The 15,711-nt window shown below is 60.0% G+C and overlaps 5 protein-coding genes across 5 annotated transcripts; 3 read left to right on the forward strand and 2 right to left on the reverse strand.

Annotated features, from left to right (window-relative positions):
* The first annotated feature begins 299 nt into the window (after window positions 1–299).
* On the forward strand, window positions 300–3,851 carry SCHCODRAFT_02593290 (kinase-like protein). The gene is made up of 7 exons (XM_050343998.1): window positions 300–506; window positions 564–649; window positions 699–782; window positions 832–1,091; window positions 1,154–1,514; window positions 1,563–1,725; window positions 1,774–3,851. The coding sequence occupies exons 1-7, from the start codon at window positions 380–382 to the stop codon at window positions 3,573–3,575; spliced, it is 2,883 nt and encodes a 960-aa protein (XP_050197233.1). The 5' UTR covers window positions 300–379; the 3' UTR covers window positions 3,576–3,851.
* A 68-nt stretch (window positions 3,852–3,919) lies between these two features.
* Window positions 3,920–6,465, reverse strand: SCHCODRAFT_02681670 (uncharacterized protein). Its single transcript, XM_003026725.2, has 8 exons — window positions 6,358–6,465; window positions 6,141–6,212; window positions 5,918–6,012; window positions 5,828–5,870; window positions 5,704–5,777; window positions 5,492–5,650; window positions 5,014–5,288; window positions 3,920–4,892 (listed from the first exon to the last, which is right to left on the reverse strand). The coding sequence occupies exons 1-8, from the start codon at window positions 6,376–6,378 to the stop codon at window positions 4,222–4,224; spliced, it is 1,410 nt and encodes a 469-aa protein (XP_003026771.2). The 5' UTR covers window positions 6,379–6,465; the 3' UTR covers window positions 3,920–4,221.
* Window positions 6,466–6,666: 201 nt separating this feature from the next.
* Window positions 6,667–9,694, forward strand: SCHCODRAFT_02643764 (phosphate transporter). The gene is made up of 10 exons (XM_003026632.2): window positions 6,667–7,219; window positions 7,278–7,501; window positions 7,569–7,715; window positions 7,769–7,904; window positions 7,956–8,051; window positions 8,123–8,303; window positions 8,383–8,613; window positions 8,684–9,071; window positions 9,130–9,390; window positions 9,444–9,694. Exons 1-10 carry the CDS (start codon window positions 7,144–7,146, stop codon window positions 9,486–9,488), a joined length of 1,785 nt encoding a protein of 594 aa, XP_003026678.1. The 5' UTR covers window positions 6,667–7,143; the 3' UTR covers window positions 9,489–9,694.
* Window positions 9,695–9,823: 129 nt separating this feature from the next.
* SCHCODRAFT_02593296 (uncharacterized protein) lies at window positions 9,824–14,852 on the forward strand. Its single transcript, XM_003026633.3, has 5 exons — window positions 9,824–10,124; window positions 10,180–10,572; window positions 10,621–11,759; window positions 11,823–14,660; window positions 14,719–14,852. Exons 1-5 carry the CDS (start codon window positions 9,881–9,883, stop codon window positions 14,758–14,760), a joined length of 4,656 nt encoding a protein of 1,551 aa, XP_003026679.1. The 5' UTR covers window positions 9,824–9,880; the 3' UTR covers window positions 14,761–14,852.
* Window positions 14,853–15,060: 208 nt separating this feature from the next.
* On the reverse strand, window positions 15,061–15,384 carry SCHCODRAFT_02118467 (uncharacterized protein). Its single transcript, XM_050341849.1, has one exon. The coding sequence runs from the start codon at window positions 15,255–15,257 to the stop codon at window positions 15,093–15,095; it is 165 nt and encodes a 54-aa protein (XP_050197234.1). The 5' UTR covers window positions 15,258–15,384; the 3' UTR covers window positions 15,061–15,092.
* Window positions 15,385–15,711: the final 327 nt, after the last annotated feature.

Raw genomic sequence — 15,711 nt, forward strand, 5'->3', positions numbered from 1 at the left:
TTGAGAAAATCTTGGTTTGAATATCGCCTCCAGGTAGAGCATGCATGCCTCGCCTCCTTGAGCGACAGCAGATTTTGTGTGCTTGACGCCACTGCGTGGCGGTATGGGAGTGGTACTGAGATATCGAAGACGCAGCAGAGCACTGGCCACGGAGTAGGCCCAAATAAGCGCATGAACCCAGCCTTTGATATGGTCAATACGGGGGTCAACGCGTGTTCATGAAGTTGAACATGCATCGTGCTCGACAACGTGATAGCAACGTGATCGCGCCGGCGAACGCGATCAGCATATCTTGCTCTGAACCACCATCTATACCCTAGCTGCATGGTCTAAACCCCGCCATTCATATCCCGCAACACGTCCCCCTGTAGCCTAATGCATGTCTCACTCATGGAGAAGTCGAAAAGCGCGTCTCTCAGAGCTTCTGCGGAGCGAAGGTGACGAGGAGGCCGACGGGCTGGCCCTGGATCGTCTGCTCCACGGCCAGAATGTGATTGGGAGGACTTGTGCGTGGCAATGCAATGACTTCCTGGTGGCTTGACTGACGAGGAGATCACTCCCAGCGCGCACAGCAGAGATCGACGCGATCCGGTTTCAGAACAAGGATCTGAAGGTGCTTGGAACGCTGGAATTCGGTCAATTCGGTGTGGTGCGTCTTCAGGATATCTTTCAACCCCTCCGACTGAAGGGGGAGCCAGGTCGATGTCGTGAACTGCCGTATGGATGGCCGCGTCTACATTCGCAAGTCCATCGAGAAGCAGATCGCGCTGCGCAACCGACAGGTGCGTGTACTAGAACTTCACGCCCTTCATCCACTCACGCGCACCCCAGCAATGCTTCCCTCAACTCGAACGCGACCTCCTCGTCCGCGCGCGCCTGTCGCAAACAGCCTGGGCGCCACACCTCGTTTGCGCATTCCAAACCCTCACCCATCTCAACCTCATCATGGACTACGCGGAAGGCGGCACCCTCTGGGACGTCCTCGAGTCCAGTCCACACGACGGGCGCATCCCCGAGAGTGACCTCAAGTGGTGGACCCCGCAGCTCGTGAGCGCGATCCACTGGTGCCATTCGCAGGGCTTCGCGCACAGGTAGGCAGCTCCCGCATGCCACGCACGCCGTCCTCCACCAGGAGCTCTAACCCCCCCTCTAGGGACATCAAGCCGCACAATTTTGTCCTCACCCAGTCCGCGCATGTGCAGCTGATCGACTTTGGCTCCGCCGCGCCGCTGCTGCCGCCCTGCGAGGACGGGAGCCAGCGGATCGCGAAGCGCTACTGTTTGGTGCCGTGCGGGACGTGCGACTACATCTCGCCCGAGATCCTAAACGCGCACGAGCAGGCGCTCGTCGCGCTCGAGATGGAGGACGAGGGCGCGGGCGGGCTTACGGAGGGCTACGGGCGCGAATGCGATTGGTGGAGCCTGGGCGCGATGCTGTACGAGCTCGCGTACGGCGTCGCGCCATTCTTCGCAAGGGATGTCGGACAGACATACGCGAAGATCATGAACCACAAGGTTTGTCGAATGTTCGTGGCGTGGCGCTGGTTGACAGCTGCGTGACAGAGGAGCTTGAGGATGAAGACGAGTGTGCCGCTGTCGGCGGCGTATTGCGATTTGCTGAAGCGGTTACTGACGGATGCGGAATTCCGTCTGGGCAGGCTGAGTGTGCAGGAGATCATCGCGCATACGTTCTTTGAAGATGTTGACTGGGTGTCGTTGCCTTCGAGTATGCCTTTGCGTCACCAGATAGATGCTTTTGTTGACTTTTGTCTAGGTTCACCGCCACCCGGGATTCACCTACCTCAGTTTGCATACAACGAGCAACCGGCGGTCTCTATGAGTGCCAGCCCGTCCTACGCAGACCTCTCCAAGTCGCAGGGCTTCCGCTTCAGCGCGCTCTTCCAGTCCTCCAGTGACGCGGCACCGTCGACTGGCGCACCATCCATGCACCAATCTACCGGCGCCTCCTCTATGCTACAGTCTAGTGTGGGTTCTGCATCCTCAACGTCAAGCGACCAGACCGCTGCCTTCATCGGCTTCTCGTGGGGACCTCCCATCGACGCTTTCCCGAGCCAGCAACCATCCTCACCCATGCATAGTACCCCACTCCGATTACCCTCGTCGACACCCTCCCTCTTCACCCCCGCGCCACCCTCCCTCCGCACTCCAGCTCCACCATCTTTCCTTACCCCCGCGCCACCCGCCTTCAGCTCCGCCGCGAGGATGCAGACGCCCGGCCCCGTGCCGGGTCGCTCGGCCTCCGCGCCCGTCTCGCACGCCTTCATCACTCCGCTGCGTGGCGTCGCTACCGGTGTGTCTGTCACAGCCCCTCCCAGCACCATCCGCCGCAGTGTCCTCCCGCCGCGCAGCTCGCAAACCGCACGCCGCACCATCTCGGACCGCGAAGCCATGAGACTGCTCGTCGATTGTGTGGGCATGTCCGCCCGGAAGCGGGTGTTGGATAGCGGCCGGAAGCCGCGATTGCTGAAGGATTTGGGCGGTGGGTTCGGATCCCTGAAGAAAGCGCTGCGATTCGAGGAGCCGCCCGAGTTCTCGTTGAATTCGAGGTCGGGAGTGAACGGGAACTCCAGGTCGGGTAGTGGGAATGAAGAGAGCGGGAGCGGGAATGAGGAGAGCGTGAGCGAGCCTACGCCAAGGCCGACACGGAGAATACCACCGCCTACATTGGTGGTACCGCCCCTTGCGGACAAGCGCGTCCCATTGAACGTAGGCTTCAGCGACGAGACGATGCACATCGACGACGCGCGCGGCTTGGATGACCCCCGCCGCTACCACGACCCGGACGACAGCTCCCTCACGCCCCTCGAGACGGACACAGAGACGGAGACCGAGTCGGAGGGCCCGCCCAGTCCAAGCCCACGCCCGGGGTCGGCGCTCAGCCGCAGCCGCAGTCAGACGCCGACGCTCACGAGCACGTTTCTCCGTAGCGCGACACCGACCCTCAGCGCGTTCGCCTTCCAGCGGAGCGCGTCGCTGGGCGCGCCGACGCCAACCGCGCAGTCGTTCTCGCAGGTGGGGATGAGCAAGGTAGAGCGCAGCCTGGGCGCGGAGTCGGCGCGGTCGGTGGCGTCGGGGTCGAGAGTGGCGTCAGGGTCGAGGTTGGTGCCGGGGTCGAGGTTGGCGACGGGGTCTAAGCCGGCGACGGGGTCCAAGTTGGCGACAGGTTCGAGGTCGGAGGCGTCGGGGTCGAAGGAGTTCAAGAGTGGCAGGCCGGCGCAGGCGCGGCGGGGGAGCGTACCCGTAGTCAACGCGCCGCCGCCTGGACCGTCTGCACCTCTCGCGACGTCGACACCGCGACCAAAGAGGCGGGCCTCCGATGCCGATAGGCGGGCGCCAGAGCCTAGCAGGAAACCGGCCGAGGTGAATACGACTGCCAACGGCGAGGACCGCCGGCGATATCCCACAGAGCGTTCGCGTCACGCCCGGTCCATGTCCACGACGACCTTTACAGACGAAGGCTTCGAGTCGCTCGAGCTGCGGTACACCCAGCTTGTGCGCGACATCAAAGCGATAGAGAGTAGGTTAGGGTTGCTGACCACTGGGACGGTGAAATAGGAAGGTTCGGATCCATGGCACGCGCGTTCTCCTGCATAGACTCTGGGCTTCCACCTGACACTCACATTCTGTACATGCCGCACATTCTCTGAACGTATATACCGCACACATTCTGATTGTACACTCTTCCTGTTGTATGCTAGGACTGCGCATACCGAGCTGATGCATGATGCGTCACGAACATGTTAGCTCACTTCTGTCGATAGACGACGCAGCAAGCAATGTATAGCGCAGGATCATGCAGCGTCCCTCGATGGGCGCACGGCCTACCTCCAGACCGCGATAGCACGCAGCGTCTTTCGCACGGTTATGCAGCGTCGTTCGCATGGTTATGCAGCGTCTTTCGTATGGTCTAGATCTGCAGCATCCTAGACGCCACATGTGCACCGTGACAAGGTTGGCTTCGATCTGTGCTGCTACGATCTGTGGATAGCAGGCTTTCCAGGATCCCGGTAAACACGCCCATGTCATTAAATACGGGTCTAGGTACACTTGAGAAATCCAGCCGTCAATATCGCATGCGGAATCGTAAGGTAGGTAGGTAGAATCTTACTGCTCGGACGGCCGCCCCCTGCTCGACTCAATCCTCCCTCCTGCTCGACTCAATCCTCCCTTCTCGCGCAAAAAAGTTAATTGCGCGGAGCACCTACTTCCCCCGCCCGAACCAGCCTCCCCAGGCATGTTGAGTCCCCTTACCCTTATCCTTCCCCGCGTCCCCGCTCTCCGCCCCCGCATCGTGCCCCGCGTCCCCTCCCCCGCTGAGCAGCGGCGTCGTTTCTGAAGCGCCCTTATCCAAGCTCCCCGCCCTCGACCCCTCCACACTCCCCGCCCGCACCCCGTCCATACTCCTCGCCCCCGTCGCATCCATACTTGCCGCTCTCGTACCGTCCATGCTCCCCGCGCGCGCTGCCTCCGCGACCAAGTCGCCCGCCCGCTCGCCCGCCGACGTCCCCAGACCGCCGGCCGGTGACTCTCCCGCGCCAGGCCACGATGCTGCGCGCATCGCGCTGCCCACGATATCCTCCCCGACCGCGCTCTCGATCGCCGCCGCGAGCGCCGCACGCACGGCCTGCGGCTCCTCCTCCTCGTCCACCTGCAGCCCCGGCACGCTAAGGTCGCTCTCCGCGCGCGTGAAGGAGCTCGGGCGCGACGAGGACGAGTTCCGACGGCGCCGCCGCCGCCGGGCGGTGTAGGCGGAGGGTGGTAGTGGCGCGCCGAAGTCGTCGATGCCCAGCTTGAGCTGGCGGAACTTCCAGGTGATGCACATCACGAGGAGGGTGCCCTGCATGATGCCGGCGACGGCGAAGGTGATCCAGCCTAGGGAGGGGAGTGTGAGTTAGCGAGGGAGCGGAAAAGAAAATGGCCGTGGAAAAGAAACATGGCCGTGGAAAAGAAAATGGCCCTGGAAAAGAAAAATGACAAAGGAGACAAAACTCACTCGTCCAGTTCGTATCCGGCCTGAGCGCGATGCTCAGCACCATGAGCACCGCGCCCGGGCTCTGGATCATCATCATCGCGATGCTGAGCGCGCCGACGAGCTTCATGCGGTACGTGTGGATGATTTGCGGCATGTACTGGATGGCTGCGAGCATGGCGGAGCTGACGCCGAGCAGCGTGGCCCAAGAGGAGAGCCGGGGTGGGAGGGGCTGGTTCGGCACAGGTGAGGGTGAGGTGGTGAGGAGGAGGTAGATGGTGGTGATGACGATTATGGCGCTGAGAGGAAGTGTTAGTGGAATGCAATTGGGTCAAGGGGTTGAAGCGAGCGTGGAGGTAGAGTGTAGGGAGAGTATCGTGAGATCGGGTATTCAGGTAAGGTGACTTGGCGGAGGGGGAGGGTGAACGAGGGCGGGGTGCCAGTCGAGAGCTGACAGCCTCATGGGGGTGACTGTGGGGAAAGGATGGACGGCCACACGCACAAGTGTCCGAAGGTGACCCAAGCGAGGATGACAGAGTTCTGCCACTCTTCAGTTCGTTGTGGGCGCTTGAGGGGTTTGGTATTAGACGAGGTCTCGGGGTCGGAGGCTGGGGTGATATATTTGAGGTGCGGAGGGTAGTAGAGCATGTAGAGGACGAAGCTACGGGAGGTGTCAGTCAGCGGTGGGTATAATGATGATCGCGCGCCACGCACATGAAGGTGAACATTGCCCATTGCAACCCGACTTGCACAATCCCTGCTGTCATCTCGAGGCATCCTCCGAGGCTCTGCAAGGTGGGTGAGACGCGGGAGTTGACGTATAGGGCCGTAGACGCACGAAGTATCGGCAGCACTTGACGATGCCGAACTGCATGGTGAACCTGTGGTGGCGTAAGTACCCAGCTCATAGATGTAGCTGACTACGCACATGTTGAGCATCCCCGCCGCACTTGAGGTACTCCCTAGGAGAAGGAACCATGGGCTGAAGCCTTCCGAAGAGCCGGCGCGAATGATCCTGGCATGCTGGGTGGCTGTTAGACAGGAGGTACGGTACGCTGATATGGCTATGCCATAGAGGGTTGAAGCAAAACATTGAGGTTCGTGAATTGGGAGGTGGGATGAAGTTGAACGTCCGAGGTACCGAGACGTACTTGAGGGAGGTATGAGATGATCAGGCCGCAACACAAGCCGAACGTCAACGTCGCCGTAAACCAATCATGTTTCTGTTGATGCATATCGTGTTGTGAGACGTATATGAGAGAGGAGGGGAGGACGCCACAGATAAAGACAGGCAGGACAAGTCAAGGCGCGTCGACAGAAGGAGGCACGGTTAGCTTCATTGTTGCTCTCGCGAGCCAGCGCACGCACGGGTTGACATGTTTCTGACATCGGTCTTAATCAAAGTCACTGCTCCTCGGGGTATAGAACCGGCGCCTGTCCGCGGCTGGTGGACCGTGTACAGGAGGTGGCGAAGCGTAAGTCCTAACATGGACTTCGATGGAGGCTGGTTTACGGGGTTAGATCACGTGGGTTGCCTCGGAAATTACCGAGGATAGATTTTGGGACTTGTCCGTGACCTTCATCAGCATCTTCTGCCCTCAACATCCTACGCATATCACCCTCTCTTACAAGAGTCGATAGAATATTGGTCTGTATACTCTTTTGGTCTGTATACTCTTTCGGCATCTATTGCTGAGGATGAGCATGAGTATTCTGCTTGGCGCCTCGAACTGGAAGGCAGGCCGTCTCTACCGAACCACTTTGTCGAAAAACCTTCACACAACGCAACCATATTCCTGGTAAGGACACGCCTCTAGCTCTGCTAACTGACTCATGCGCCAGCCTTTCGCCGCAACAAGGCAGGAACCCGTCGGGAAGGCACAACCCACTTGCCAAGTCTCTTGTCCTCCGCTTGTCCTTCATCTTGATTGTGCTGCGCCACCTCTTTCGCCTCTCCTGAAGACTCTCCTTGGATCTTGGCTATGCACGTTCGCTCACGCCCGATGCCAACACTCCAAGTAGCGTCAAATTTCTCTGTGCTCGTGCGTGCCAGCGAACGGCTTATAACAGGGCGGGACGTGAGGATGCGCTTGTGAGAGTACAAGTCGTCTCCCACAGCCCTCACCTTTCCCATTCGAGTAGACTGTCACCAAAATGGCGCGCATGTCGCAGTATGACTACCTCTTCGTCTTCGGGCTGTTCTTCGCATCGATGGATGCGTATGGGATCGGTACGTCTCCTTCCCTTCGACCCTTCATCGACCGCATACTCAGTTTCACCCATGCCAGGCGCTAACGACGTCGCGAACTCCTTCGCCACATCCGTCTCCTCGCGCTCTCTCCGCCTGTGGCAGGCCTGCATCGCCGCTGCAATCATGGAGTTCTTGGGCGCTGTCCTCGCGGGCGCGCGCGTCTCGGGCACGATCAAGAACGACATCGTCGATATCGAGATCTTCAGGGACGACCCGGGGATGCTGCTGCTGGCGATGGTGTGCGCGGTGGCGGGGAGCTCGGTGAGTGACCGATCCGACTTTCCGTTGAATCTCAGAATCGTGCACGACCGCTGATCCTGTTGTCTAGATCTGGCTCATCTTCGCCACCCGTCACCAGATGCCGGTGTCCACGACGCACTGCATCGTGGGCGCGCTCACGGGCGTCGGCGTAGCTGCTGGTGGGCCGGGTGCGGTGCATTGGGGCTGGGATGGCCTTGGGCAGATTTTCGCTACAGTGCGTCGCCTCCTTTTTCCCTAGCACAAAATCTGCTAACATAGATATCATAGTGGGGCGTCGCACCCCTCGTCGCTGGTGGCTTTGCGGCCGTAGTCTACCTCCTCACCAAGTACATCGTCCTAGTCCGCAAGGATTCGGTCCGGGCGGGGTTGATCATGGCGCCGTTCTGGTGGTTCGCGGTCACTGGTGAGTGGGCACACTGTACAGCCGTTATAGCCTGCTCACATATGTTCTCAGTTATCCTCACCCTTTGCATCCTCTGGAAAGGCTCGCCGAACCTCGGCCTCAAGGACATGTCCACACCGGACTTGATGGCAGCGGTCTTCGGCACAGGTTTGTCCTACCTCCCTCGTCGCAACCTTACTCCTATCTTGTCATGAATGCCATTGCTGACTCCTCCTAAGCCACCGTCGTCTGCGCCCTCGCTTGCACCTTCTGGCTGCCCTTCGTATACTGCAAGGTCGTGCGCGGGGACTACACCGTGCGCTGGTACCACTTCTTCGCGGGTCCTGCGCTGTGGTGGCGCGCACCGCCCGCGGATGCGGGCTCATTCACGGCTCCGGATCCGGTGCCGGATTATTATCTGTGAGTGGCCAACGCGGTCGTGCTTTCGTCGTCAGGACGTGCTTTCATCAGGACATCGCTAACCGAGTTACCTTCGCAGGGGTCACCACACCGCGTCGAACCCCGCTCCCACTGGGGCGGCGGATGCGGAGAACGCGTACGTGGCGGAAAATGGTCAAGATGCTCACGCGCAGCCGAATTTGAGGAAGGAGGACACGGCGTCGAGCGAGGATGGCAAGGAGGGCAAGGAGAGCGCGGAGGAGAGCGATCAGGCGCAGAACCGCGACGCGCGCCTGAGCGATGTCGAGTTGCCCAAGATCGAGGGTGCTTGGTAAGTGAACTCGCCGGCTGGCCACCTCTTTCTACGACGCAAAGCAATGATTGTGACACACCCTCCCCAGGATTGAGCCCCGCAATCTCTACATTCTCGCGCGCTACCACGCCGTCCCTTTCGTCAAGAAAGCGCTCTTCGGTGGCCTGTTCAAAGACGTGCTCACGCTGCAGACGACGCACGAGGACTCGCGCCGGCTCGCGGACGTGCACTCGCGCGCGAAGCAGTACGACAACAAGACGGAGCACCTGTACTCGTTCCTGCAGGTCATGACCGCGTGCACCGCGTCGTTCGCGCACGGCTCGAACGACATCAGCAACGCCGTCGGCCCGTTCTCGACGATCTACGAGGTCTGGCGCACGGGGAGCTACGTTGGCGCGAAGACGAGCGTGCCGACGTGGATCCTCGCATACGGCGCCGTCTGGCTGGTGATCGGGCTGGCGACGTATGGGTACAACGTGAGCTTGCATAAGTACCATCTCAAAGGAACGATCCAGGGACTGACCGACCTCCCAGATCATGCGCGTCCTCGGCAACCGCCTCACCCTGCACTCGCCCACCCGCGGGTTCAGCATGGAGCTCGGCTCGTCCATCGCCGTCGTCCTCGCGTCGCAGCTCGCGCTCCCGGTCTCGACGACGCAGTGCATCGTCGGCGCAACCGCAGCTGTGGGCATCTGCAATGGCGACGTGAAGTCGGTGAACTGGAGGGGCATTGCGTGGATATTTGCATCGTGGGTGATCACGGTGCCGATTACTGGTGTCATTGCAGGCTGCTTGGTGAGTCGCATTCCGTTGAAATAGCCGTAAAAGAGAGCTGACTGGGTTCATAGTTCGGTATCATCATCAATGCGCCCAGGTTTGGGTATTCCGGGTAGAGCGTCTAGTTCAAAGTGTAAGATACCGGCGCGCTGTAGAACGCCCTGTGTTATGTGGAGATGATTTTGATGTTGCTCTTGTAGATTTCCTGTACAAGTCGCAGTGTAGCTTATACTGACGGCGCACATGTGAGGAGCCCGCAAGGACTGCTGGGTTTAAAGCCACTTCATAATTCTGTTCGATACATCCAAATCAAGATGTGTAGAGTTCCTGAAGCCATGGTCTTTCTTTGGGCCTGCATTGCTCACCGACAGACGGTAATCCCCTAAATTCCTCAGAACGAGACGAAGTTCAACTTGTGACCGGCACTTGCCGTGTCCTTGAATTTGCAATTCTCCCCTTCTCCCTGCCATCATCTCAGGCGACGCCCAGCGACCTTCCACCGAGATACATGGCCGGCAAGCGCAAACATGTCGAGGACGACACATCACCTAGAGATGACGTGCACGAGTTCAGCCCCCCTCTCGAGGGAGAACAGATGTGGACGGGCAGCATCGTCGGCGAGCGCGAAGACGCATACAAGATCAAGTGGGACCCAGATCGTAGAACGGGCAAGAAGTACAGGCCGACTTGGGAGCCCAAGAAGAACTGCAATGAGCACATGGTGAAGGACTGGCGTCGTAGGGTGAAGCAAGGTGCGCCGCGCGTGTGAGGTTCCGCACAGCGCGCTCTGATTACGGCTTGGGTCAGAGAAGAATGTATCGTCTCGGACGACCTCAACATCATCAGCGCGCGACCGTAGTCCCTCTCCTGCGCGCCCGGCGAAGAAACGCAAAGTTGGCGCCGAGACCAATGCTCCGATGCGAGGAAAGGAGAGCGCGTCCCAGGCAGTCACGCGGGTCGGGCCACCGAAGGGGAAGCGCAAGGCCACACAGGACGCATCGCAGAAGAGTACGCAGTCCTATGGCGTGGCTAGGCGTGCAACCGAACCCGATGCATCGCGTCAAGAGCGAGAATCAACCGCCGCTAGGCGCCACTCAGAATCGGCGGCTGCTGCGCGTCAGACTCGAACAGTGAATGCCCCTGCAGCATCCACCTCCCGCGCAAGCACTGCCGCGAAAGCAAGGCGAACCGATGACACTGGTGCGTCCACCGATAAGATACTGCGTCCGTTTCTCTGACCTTCATCAGAGAGCACGCGCTCAAAGACATCTTCATCCGCCGTCAGTCGAATACCCACATCCATTGAGCCGCATATCAAGGCTCGCCTGAAGATATATGACACCAAGCGCCGCCAACTTGCGGACCCGAGCCTTCCACCTCCCCCTTTCAAGGCGCGTCAGCCAGCCACCACCGTCGATGACTTCCCCTCTGCGTCGAGGCCATCATCCCCTCAACCCCCGTCTCAGCGACGACAACGTCCGCAATCCCCCACCCACCATGCTCCGCGCCCCCCTTCGCCGTTTGCAACATCCCCGGACAAGCCTCCATCACCAGTCCCATCTCGGTCTCGGTCCAAGAATGCTGCCGAGTCGCCCTCACGCTCGCCATCCGTCGAAGTTGGTCGGAAACGCAAGAAGCGACCCGCTGCCACGAGCAAGCCCCTTAAGCCCATACCGCGCGTCTCGCCTTCCGTGTTCAACGATCTAGCTGGTCCCTCATCATCCCTTAATGGGCCTCCACCTAGCGGCAGCCACATCGAGAGCGCTGGTGGACCTACACAAACCGAAACAATATCGGAGTTCTCACCCGAGAAGCGGCGCTCGGGAATACATGACAGTCGCGAAGAGGACGATACCATCGAAGGGAGTAGCAGCCAGCCTTCCCTGAACCGCAGAGTGCTGGACGGCGCGAGAGCCCTGGCCGAGCGGATTGGCAACGGCGGTACGGCTGCTCAAAATCGACTACGACGACCGCTGGGCGATATATTAGGGTCTAAGGCCCAGCGCCAACGAGTCTTCTCGGGATCAATACCGCAGCGACAGGCGGATGATGTGCCAGAGGAGGAGATCAGTGGGACCGGCGGCACGCAGGGACTCAGTCAAGATGCGGGGATGGAGGATGACGGCGGCACTCAGGATATCAGCAGCACGCAAGATATCAGCATGAGTATCGGCGTGAACGGTGACGAGGAGATGGACGATGCGACGCGGGAGATGGAGTCGTACGTGGACTTCGAGGGGGGCGCGGAGGCGGAAGCGCCGAAAGACCCCATCGCTCTTCGAGAGGAGATGGAAGAGTCAACGCAGGACTTACGCGACGAGCAGCAGGCGCGGTTGCAAGATGCATCAAAGGCGGCGGAGGTTGATATGACCAAGGCGTCAACAAAGGTACGTGCACGCTTTCTTCTCGCAGCTCTGTGACAGGGACGGTAGCGCTGACCATCCTTCTAGGTGCATCCTCCAACCCAGCAGAACAAACTAGCTCCTGCTTCGCCGCTACCAGCAGCACCCTCGAGGAAGCCAGGCGAAGACACATCCGCATCATTTGTACCGCCTACGCCGGATGAGTCGCAGCGAACGACGAACACGCAGTCCTCACAAGATCAGCGTATCCTCGAGCTCGAGCGCGACCTGACCTCCAGCCAAGCTGAGAAGGGGTCGTACGAGGCGCGGTCGCAGGAGCTTGAGGCGGAGAAGGAGATCCTCGCCCGCGATCTTGCTTCGAGCCAAGCCGAGTCCCAATCGCTCTCCGCGAAAGTCGCTGACCTCGGTGGCCTGCTCGAGAGAGCGCAGCTTGAGTTGGGCGCCATCCAACGTCGGCATGAGGCTGAGGCAAAGAAGAAGGAAGCGGCGTGGAAGAAGGACCAGGCTGACTGGAAAAAGGAGAGGAAGGAGTGGGAGAAGGAGCGGTCTGCGTGGAAGGAGAAGGAGCTGGAGTGGGAGGCGAAGGGGGCGCACTGGTCGGAGGAGAAGATGGCGCTGGAGCAGAGGTGCCGAGAGTTGGAGGAGCAGGCGAAGGCGCGGGATCGGGTTTGGGAGGCGAAGGAGCGGGCGTGGTCCGACAAGGAGCATGTCCAGGCGGAGAAGGAGAACCGCTGGAGTCAGAAGGAGGCTGACTGGGCGCAGAAGGAGCAGAAACTGCAGGACACGCTGCGCGAGCACGAGGTGCAGCATGGGCAGACGGTGCGCGATCTCGAGGAGAAGCTGCGCAAGGTTCAGGAAGAGATGGTCGAGAAGGTCCGCAGGGTGCAAGAAGAGGTCGGCGAGCAGTCCATGGCAGAATGGGCGCAGGAACGCGGCAACCTCGAGCGCCGCAACACTGAACTGACGGCCGCGAACGCGGAGGTCACGACCGCGAACGCTGGGCTCCAGGGCAAGATCGCCAGCCTCGAGCTCGCCAACACCGATCTGCAGCGCAAGAACGGCGATCTGGAAAGGCACATATCTGCGCTCGAGGATATGATCGCCGACCTTCAGGAGGAGAATGCTACCCTCGAGGACAAGAACGCCGAGTTACAGACTACGATCGCCGACCTCAATGTCCGCTTGGCGAGCGTTGAGTCTTCGCTTGCTGGCAAGGCTCGCGAGGTCGAACAAGCAAAGCTCGATCTCGCCGAGGTCAAGAAGGAACACGAACAGGTCATTCCCTTCCTGGCGGAGCGCGATCAGGCTCTGGCCACTCTCAAGGATCGTCATGCGCAGACCGAGCAGACTCTTGCCTTGAAGTCAGAGGAGCTGTCCAAACACCAGCAGGAGCTCGCCGACTTCTACATGCAGCGCGCGGACGCGAGCAAAGAGCTCACGGACGTCACCAAGCAACTCGAGGACACCGTCAAGAAGCTTGAGGATACCACCAGCACTCTGGAGACCCTCCGCAAGCATAAGGAGCTGGACGAACGCGAGTGGGCCGACCAGCGGGCAGCACTGGAGAAGAACGTCGAAGTCCTGATCCAGCAGACTGCGGCAGAGTGGCAAGGGCGCGTCGCAGAGGTTGAGGAGAAGTTGAAGATCGCAGAGGAGAGGGTGAAGGATGCGGAGAGTCGTGTGGCGGAAGCCAGGAAGGAGGCAGATGCTTTGAAGGAGGCGAGGGGCTCGAGCGCCAATGCGTCCGTAATGGCGAAGCTCGCTGAAGGAAGGGCCATGATGGCGGAGGATGCGACGAAGCAAGCTGAAGAACGCGCGTCTAAGCTCGAGGCTCGTGCGATCGCCGCGGAGACGCGCCTCGCGGATGCAGACACTCGTGCCGCCGCTGCGGAGTCGCAACTTCAGCTCGCCCAGAAGCAGCTCGTCCTTGCACAGGCTGAGCTGAAGCAGGTCAAGGCCAGCCTACGCTCAGCTGAAGATGCGCATTCTTCCTCGCAGACGAAAGTCGAGGCCATCGAGTCGCAACTTGCAGCCCTGGAGACGAGCGCCGTTAACCAGACCCTGGCACATACCTCGACGGAGGAAGACCTCAAGTCGCAGCTAGCCGCTCGTGACGCTCGCGAGTCCGACCTTCGCTCCGAGATAGCATCCTTGCATGCTCAGCTCGCTGCTTCCGTATCCACGTCCGGAGATACTGCCGCGCCTGCCTCTGACGAGCAGCTTGTAGGCTTCGAAGCGCGACTTGCTGAGCTTGAAGCGCGACTCGCTTCTGAGACTCGTGCAAGGAAAGCCGCGGAGGACGACGCAGAGTTCGTGCGAGAGCAGTACAGGGTGGCCTCTGCTCACGTCGGCGACATGCGCAAGGAGATCGTCGCGCTCACTAACCGCACGAACATCGCCGAGGACCAGGTCGCTCGCGGCCTCGCAACCGTCCGCGAGACCTTGCTGGGCCGCACACGCACCCTCGAGGCCGAGCGCGACAGGTGGCGGAAGCAGGCGGAATGGGTCCGCGAGCTCGATGCACGCACGAACGGGGACATACGGCGGAAGGCTGCGGAGCGCGACGACCTGGCAGAGCGCGTCGAGGCCTTGGCTATGGAGCGCCGGAAGCTTGCGGTCCAGAGGGACAAGTTGGAGGAGGAGCGGGATGATGCCGTCGAGGCGCGCGATCAGGCGCTGGTGAAGCGGGATAAGCTCGTTGCAGAGCGCGACGGTCTGAACGCGCGACTGGCAACCCTGGAGGCCACACAGGCGCAGTCGGCTCAGCAGATTGAGGAGCAGACCGCGGAGATCGCCACGCTGAAGAAGAGTCTCCAGACCGTTCGCGCGCAGCTGGAGCAAACCCAGCATGACACGCAGCCGGTGTATCGGTGCCAGTGGCATCACGGCGGTGCGAGCTGCGAGGCGCTGTTCGCGTCGATTGAGGTGAGTAACCTTTTGGATGGTCTGCCTGGCGTTGATATGCTGACGATGCTGTTCACAGGACTTGGAAAGTCATGTACGGCAAAGCCATGTAAATGAGTAGCTGCCCTACGAGGCGCAAACCCGTCGATTGTTTTGTTTTCTGTATTGTCGTTGCTGCTGTCATGCAAATGCACATCTTCTTGGATTTCCCGTAACTCGTCGCCTCATTGTTCATCTACATGGTACCAAGCGTTGACACGGATGGTCAATGCACTCGCCGACCCGTTCGCAAACTTAGTTCACACTCAAGAGTCCGATGGTATGGGGCGTGACCGCGGCGGAGTCTAGAAGAAGTCGGCGAGGAGGTGTATAAAGCTAACGAGGCTTGTTGCAGATTGAAGACGATTCTGCTGACAACATTGCGGACTCTTCGAGTCAAGATTGGCGTCAGCTCTATGGAAGCTTGCCGGTGTGTTGTCCAGGTTCTTGCACGGGCCATGCGAGACACGCTGTGTTCCCTCGCGGTGTGCTGTTTGCTCTTAACGATTGCTGTATGCTCTCGAAGGATGCCGTACGCCATCGAGGAGCGCTACATGGTCCAGCGCTAAAGATGTACATCGATAAGTACCCCGCGTCCCTCCTTACGTGCCGGTCCCAGGTTCATATAGCGCCTCTCCCAGGTTCATATATCGCCTCTCCCAGGTTCATATAGCTTCTCTCCCAGAATCATACAGATCTCGAGTCGAAAATACGGAAAGCCATCCGCTGGGCACACGTCGAAGGCGGAACAGGGAGCAAAGGCAGACCGTGCGCCTTTCATTACGGAACGGAAAGGGATGCACATACATGATCATGGAGTAGAGGGGACCCACATACAGGACGGAAGCTTCCGCAGGGAAGATGTCTACCGTAGATCCACGGTAGACGTCCGATGGGGACTGACTTGTAGAGACATGGCCGTAATGGGGAAGCGCAGAAGACCGGTGTCGGACGGTCCGTCGCACGGCACAGTGGGACGGCGGACCGTCGCAATATTGATAAAGACGGCGACGGACCATTGCATACAACTTGG

The sequence above is a fragment of the Schizophyllum commune genome (assembly GCF_000143185.2).
Source record: "Schizophyllum commune H4-8 unplaced genomic scaffold SCHCOscaffold_15, whole genome shotgun sequence".
Lineage (NCBI taxonomy): Eukaryota > Fungi > Basidiomycota > Agaricomycetes > Agaricales > Schizophyllaceae > Schizophyllum > Schizophyllum commune.

Bases quoted from the DNA above. Each gene is read 5' to 3' on its own strand.
- SCHCODRAFT_02593290 (XM_050343998.1), top strand. From the start codon at position 380: ATGTCTCACTCATGGAGAAGTCGAAAAGCGCGTCTCTCAGAGCTTCTG. The intron at 783-831 runs GTGCGTGTACTA...CGCGCACCCCAG, and splicing joins TCGCGCTGCGCAACCGACAG to CAATGCTTCCCTCAACTCGA. The intron at 1,726-1,773 runs GTATGCCTTTGC...ACTTTTGTCTAG, and splicing joins CTGGGTGTCGTTGCCTTCGA to GTTCACCGCCACCCGGGATT.
- SCHCODRAFT_02643764 (XM_003026632.2), top strand. From the start codon at position 7,144: ATGGCGCGCATGTCGCAGTATGACTACCTCTTCGTCTTCGGGCTGTTC. The intron at 7,502-7,568 runs GTGAGTGACCGA...CCTGTTGTCTAG, and splicing joins GCGCGGTGGCGGGGAGCTCG to ATCTGGCTCATCTTCGCCAC. The intron at 8,304-8,382 runs GTGAGTGGCCAA...TTACCTTCGCAG, and splicing joins CCGGTGCCGGATTATTATCT to GGGTCACCACACCGCGTCGA.
- SCHCODRAFT_02681670 (XM_003026725.2), bottom strand. From the start codon at position 6,378: ATGTCAGAAACATGTCAACCC. The intron at 6,013-6,140 runs GTACGTCTCGGT...ACAGCCACCCAG, and splicing joins TCATCTCATACCTCCCTCAA to CATGCCAGGATCATTCGCGC. The intron at 5,289-5,491 runs GTGCGTGTGGCC...ACTTCCTCTCAG, and splicing joins TGGGTCACCTTCGGACACTT to CGCCATAATCGTCATCACCA.
- SCHCODRAFT_02118467 (XM_050341849.1), bottom strand. From the start codon at position 15,257: ATGTACATCTTTAGCGCTGGACCATGTAGCGCTCCTCGATGGCGTACG.
- SCHCODRAFT_02593296 (XM_003026633.3), top strand. From the start codon at position 9,881: ATGGCCGGCAAGCGCAAACATGTCGAGGACGACACATCACCTAGAGAT. The intron at 10,125-10,179 runs GTGCGCCGCGCG...GGCTTGGGTCAG, and splicing joins GCGTCGTAGGGTGAAGCAAG to AGAAGAATGTATCGTCTCGG. The intron at 11,760-11,822 runs GTACGTGCACGC...CCATCCTTCTAG, and splicing joins TGACCAAGGCGTCAACAAAG to GTGCATCCTCCAACCCAGCA.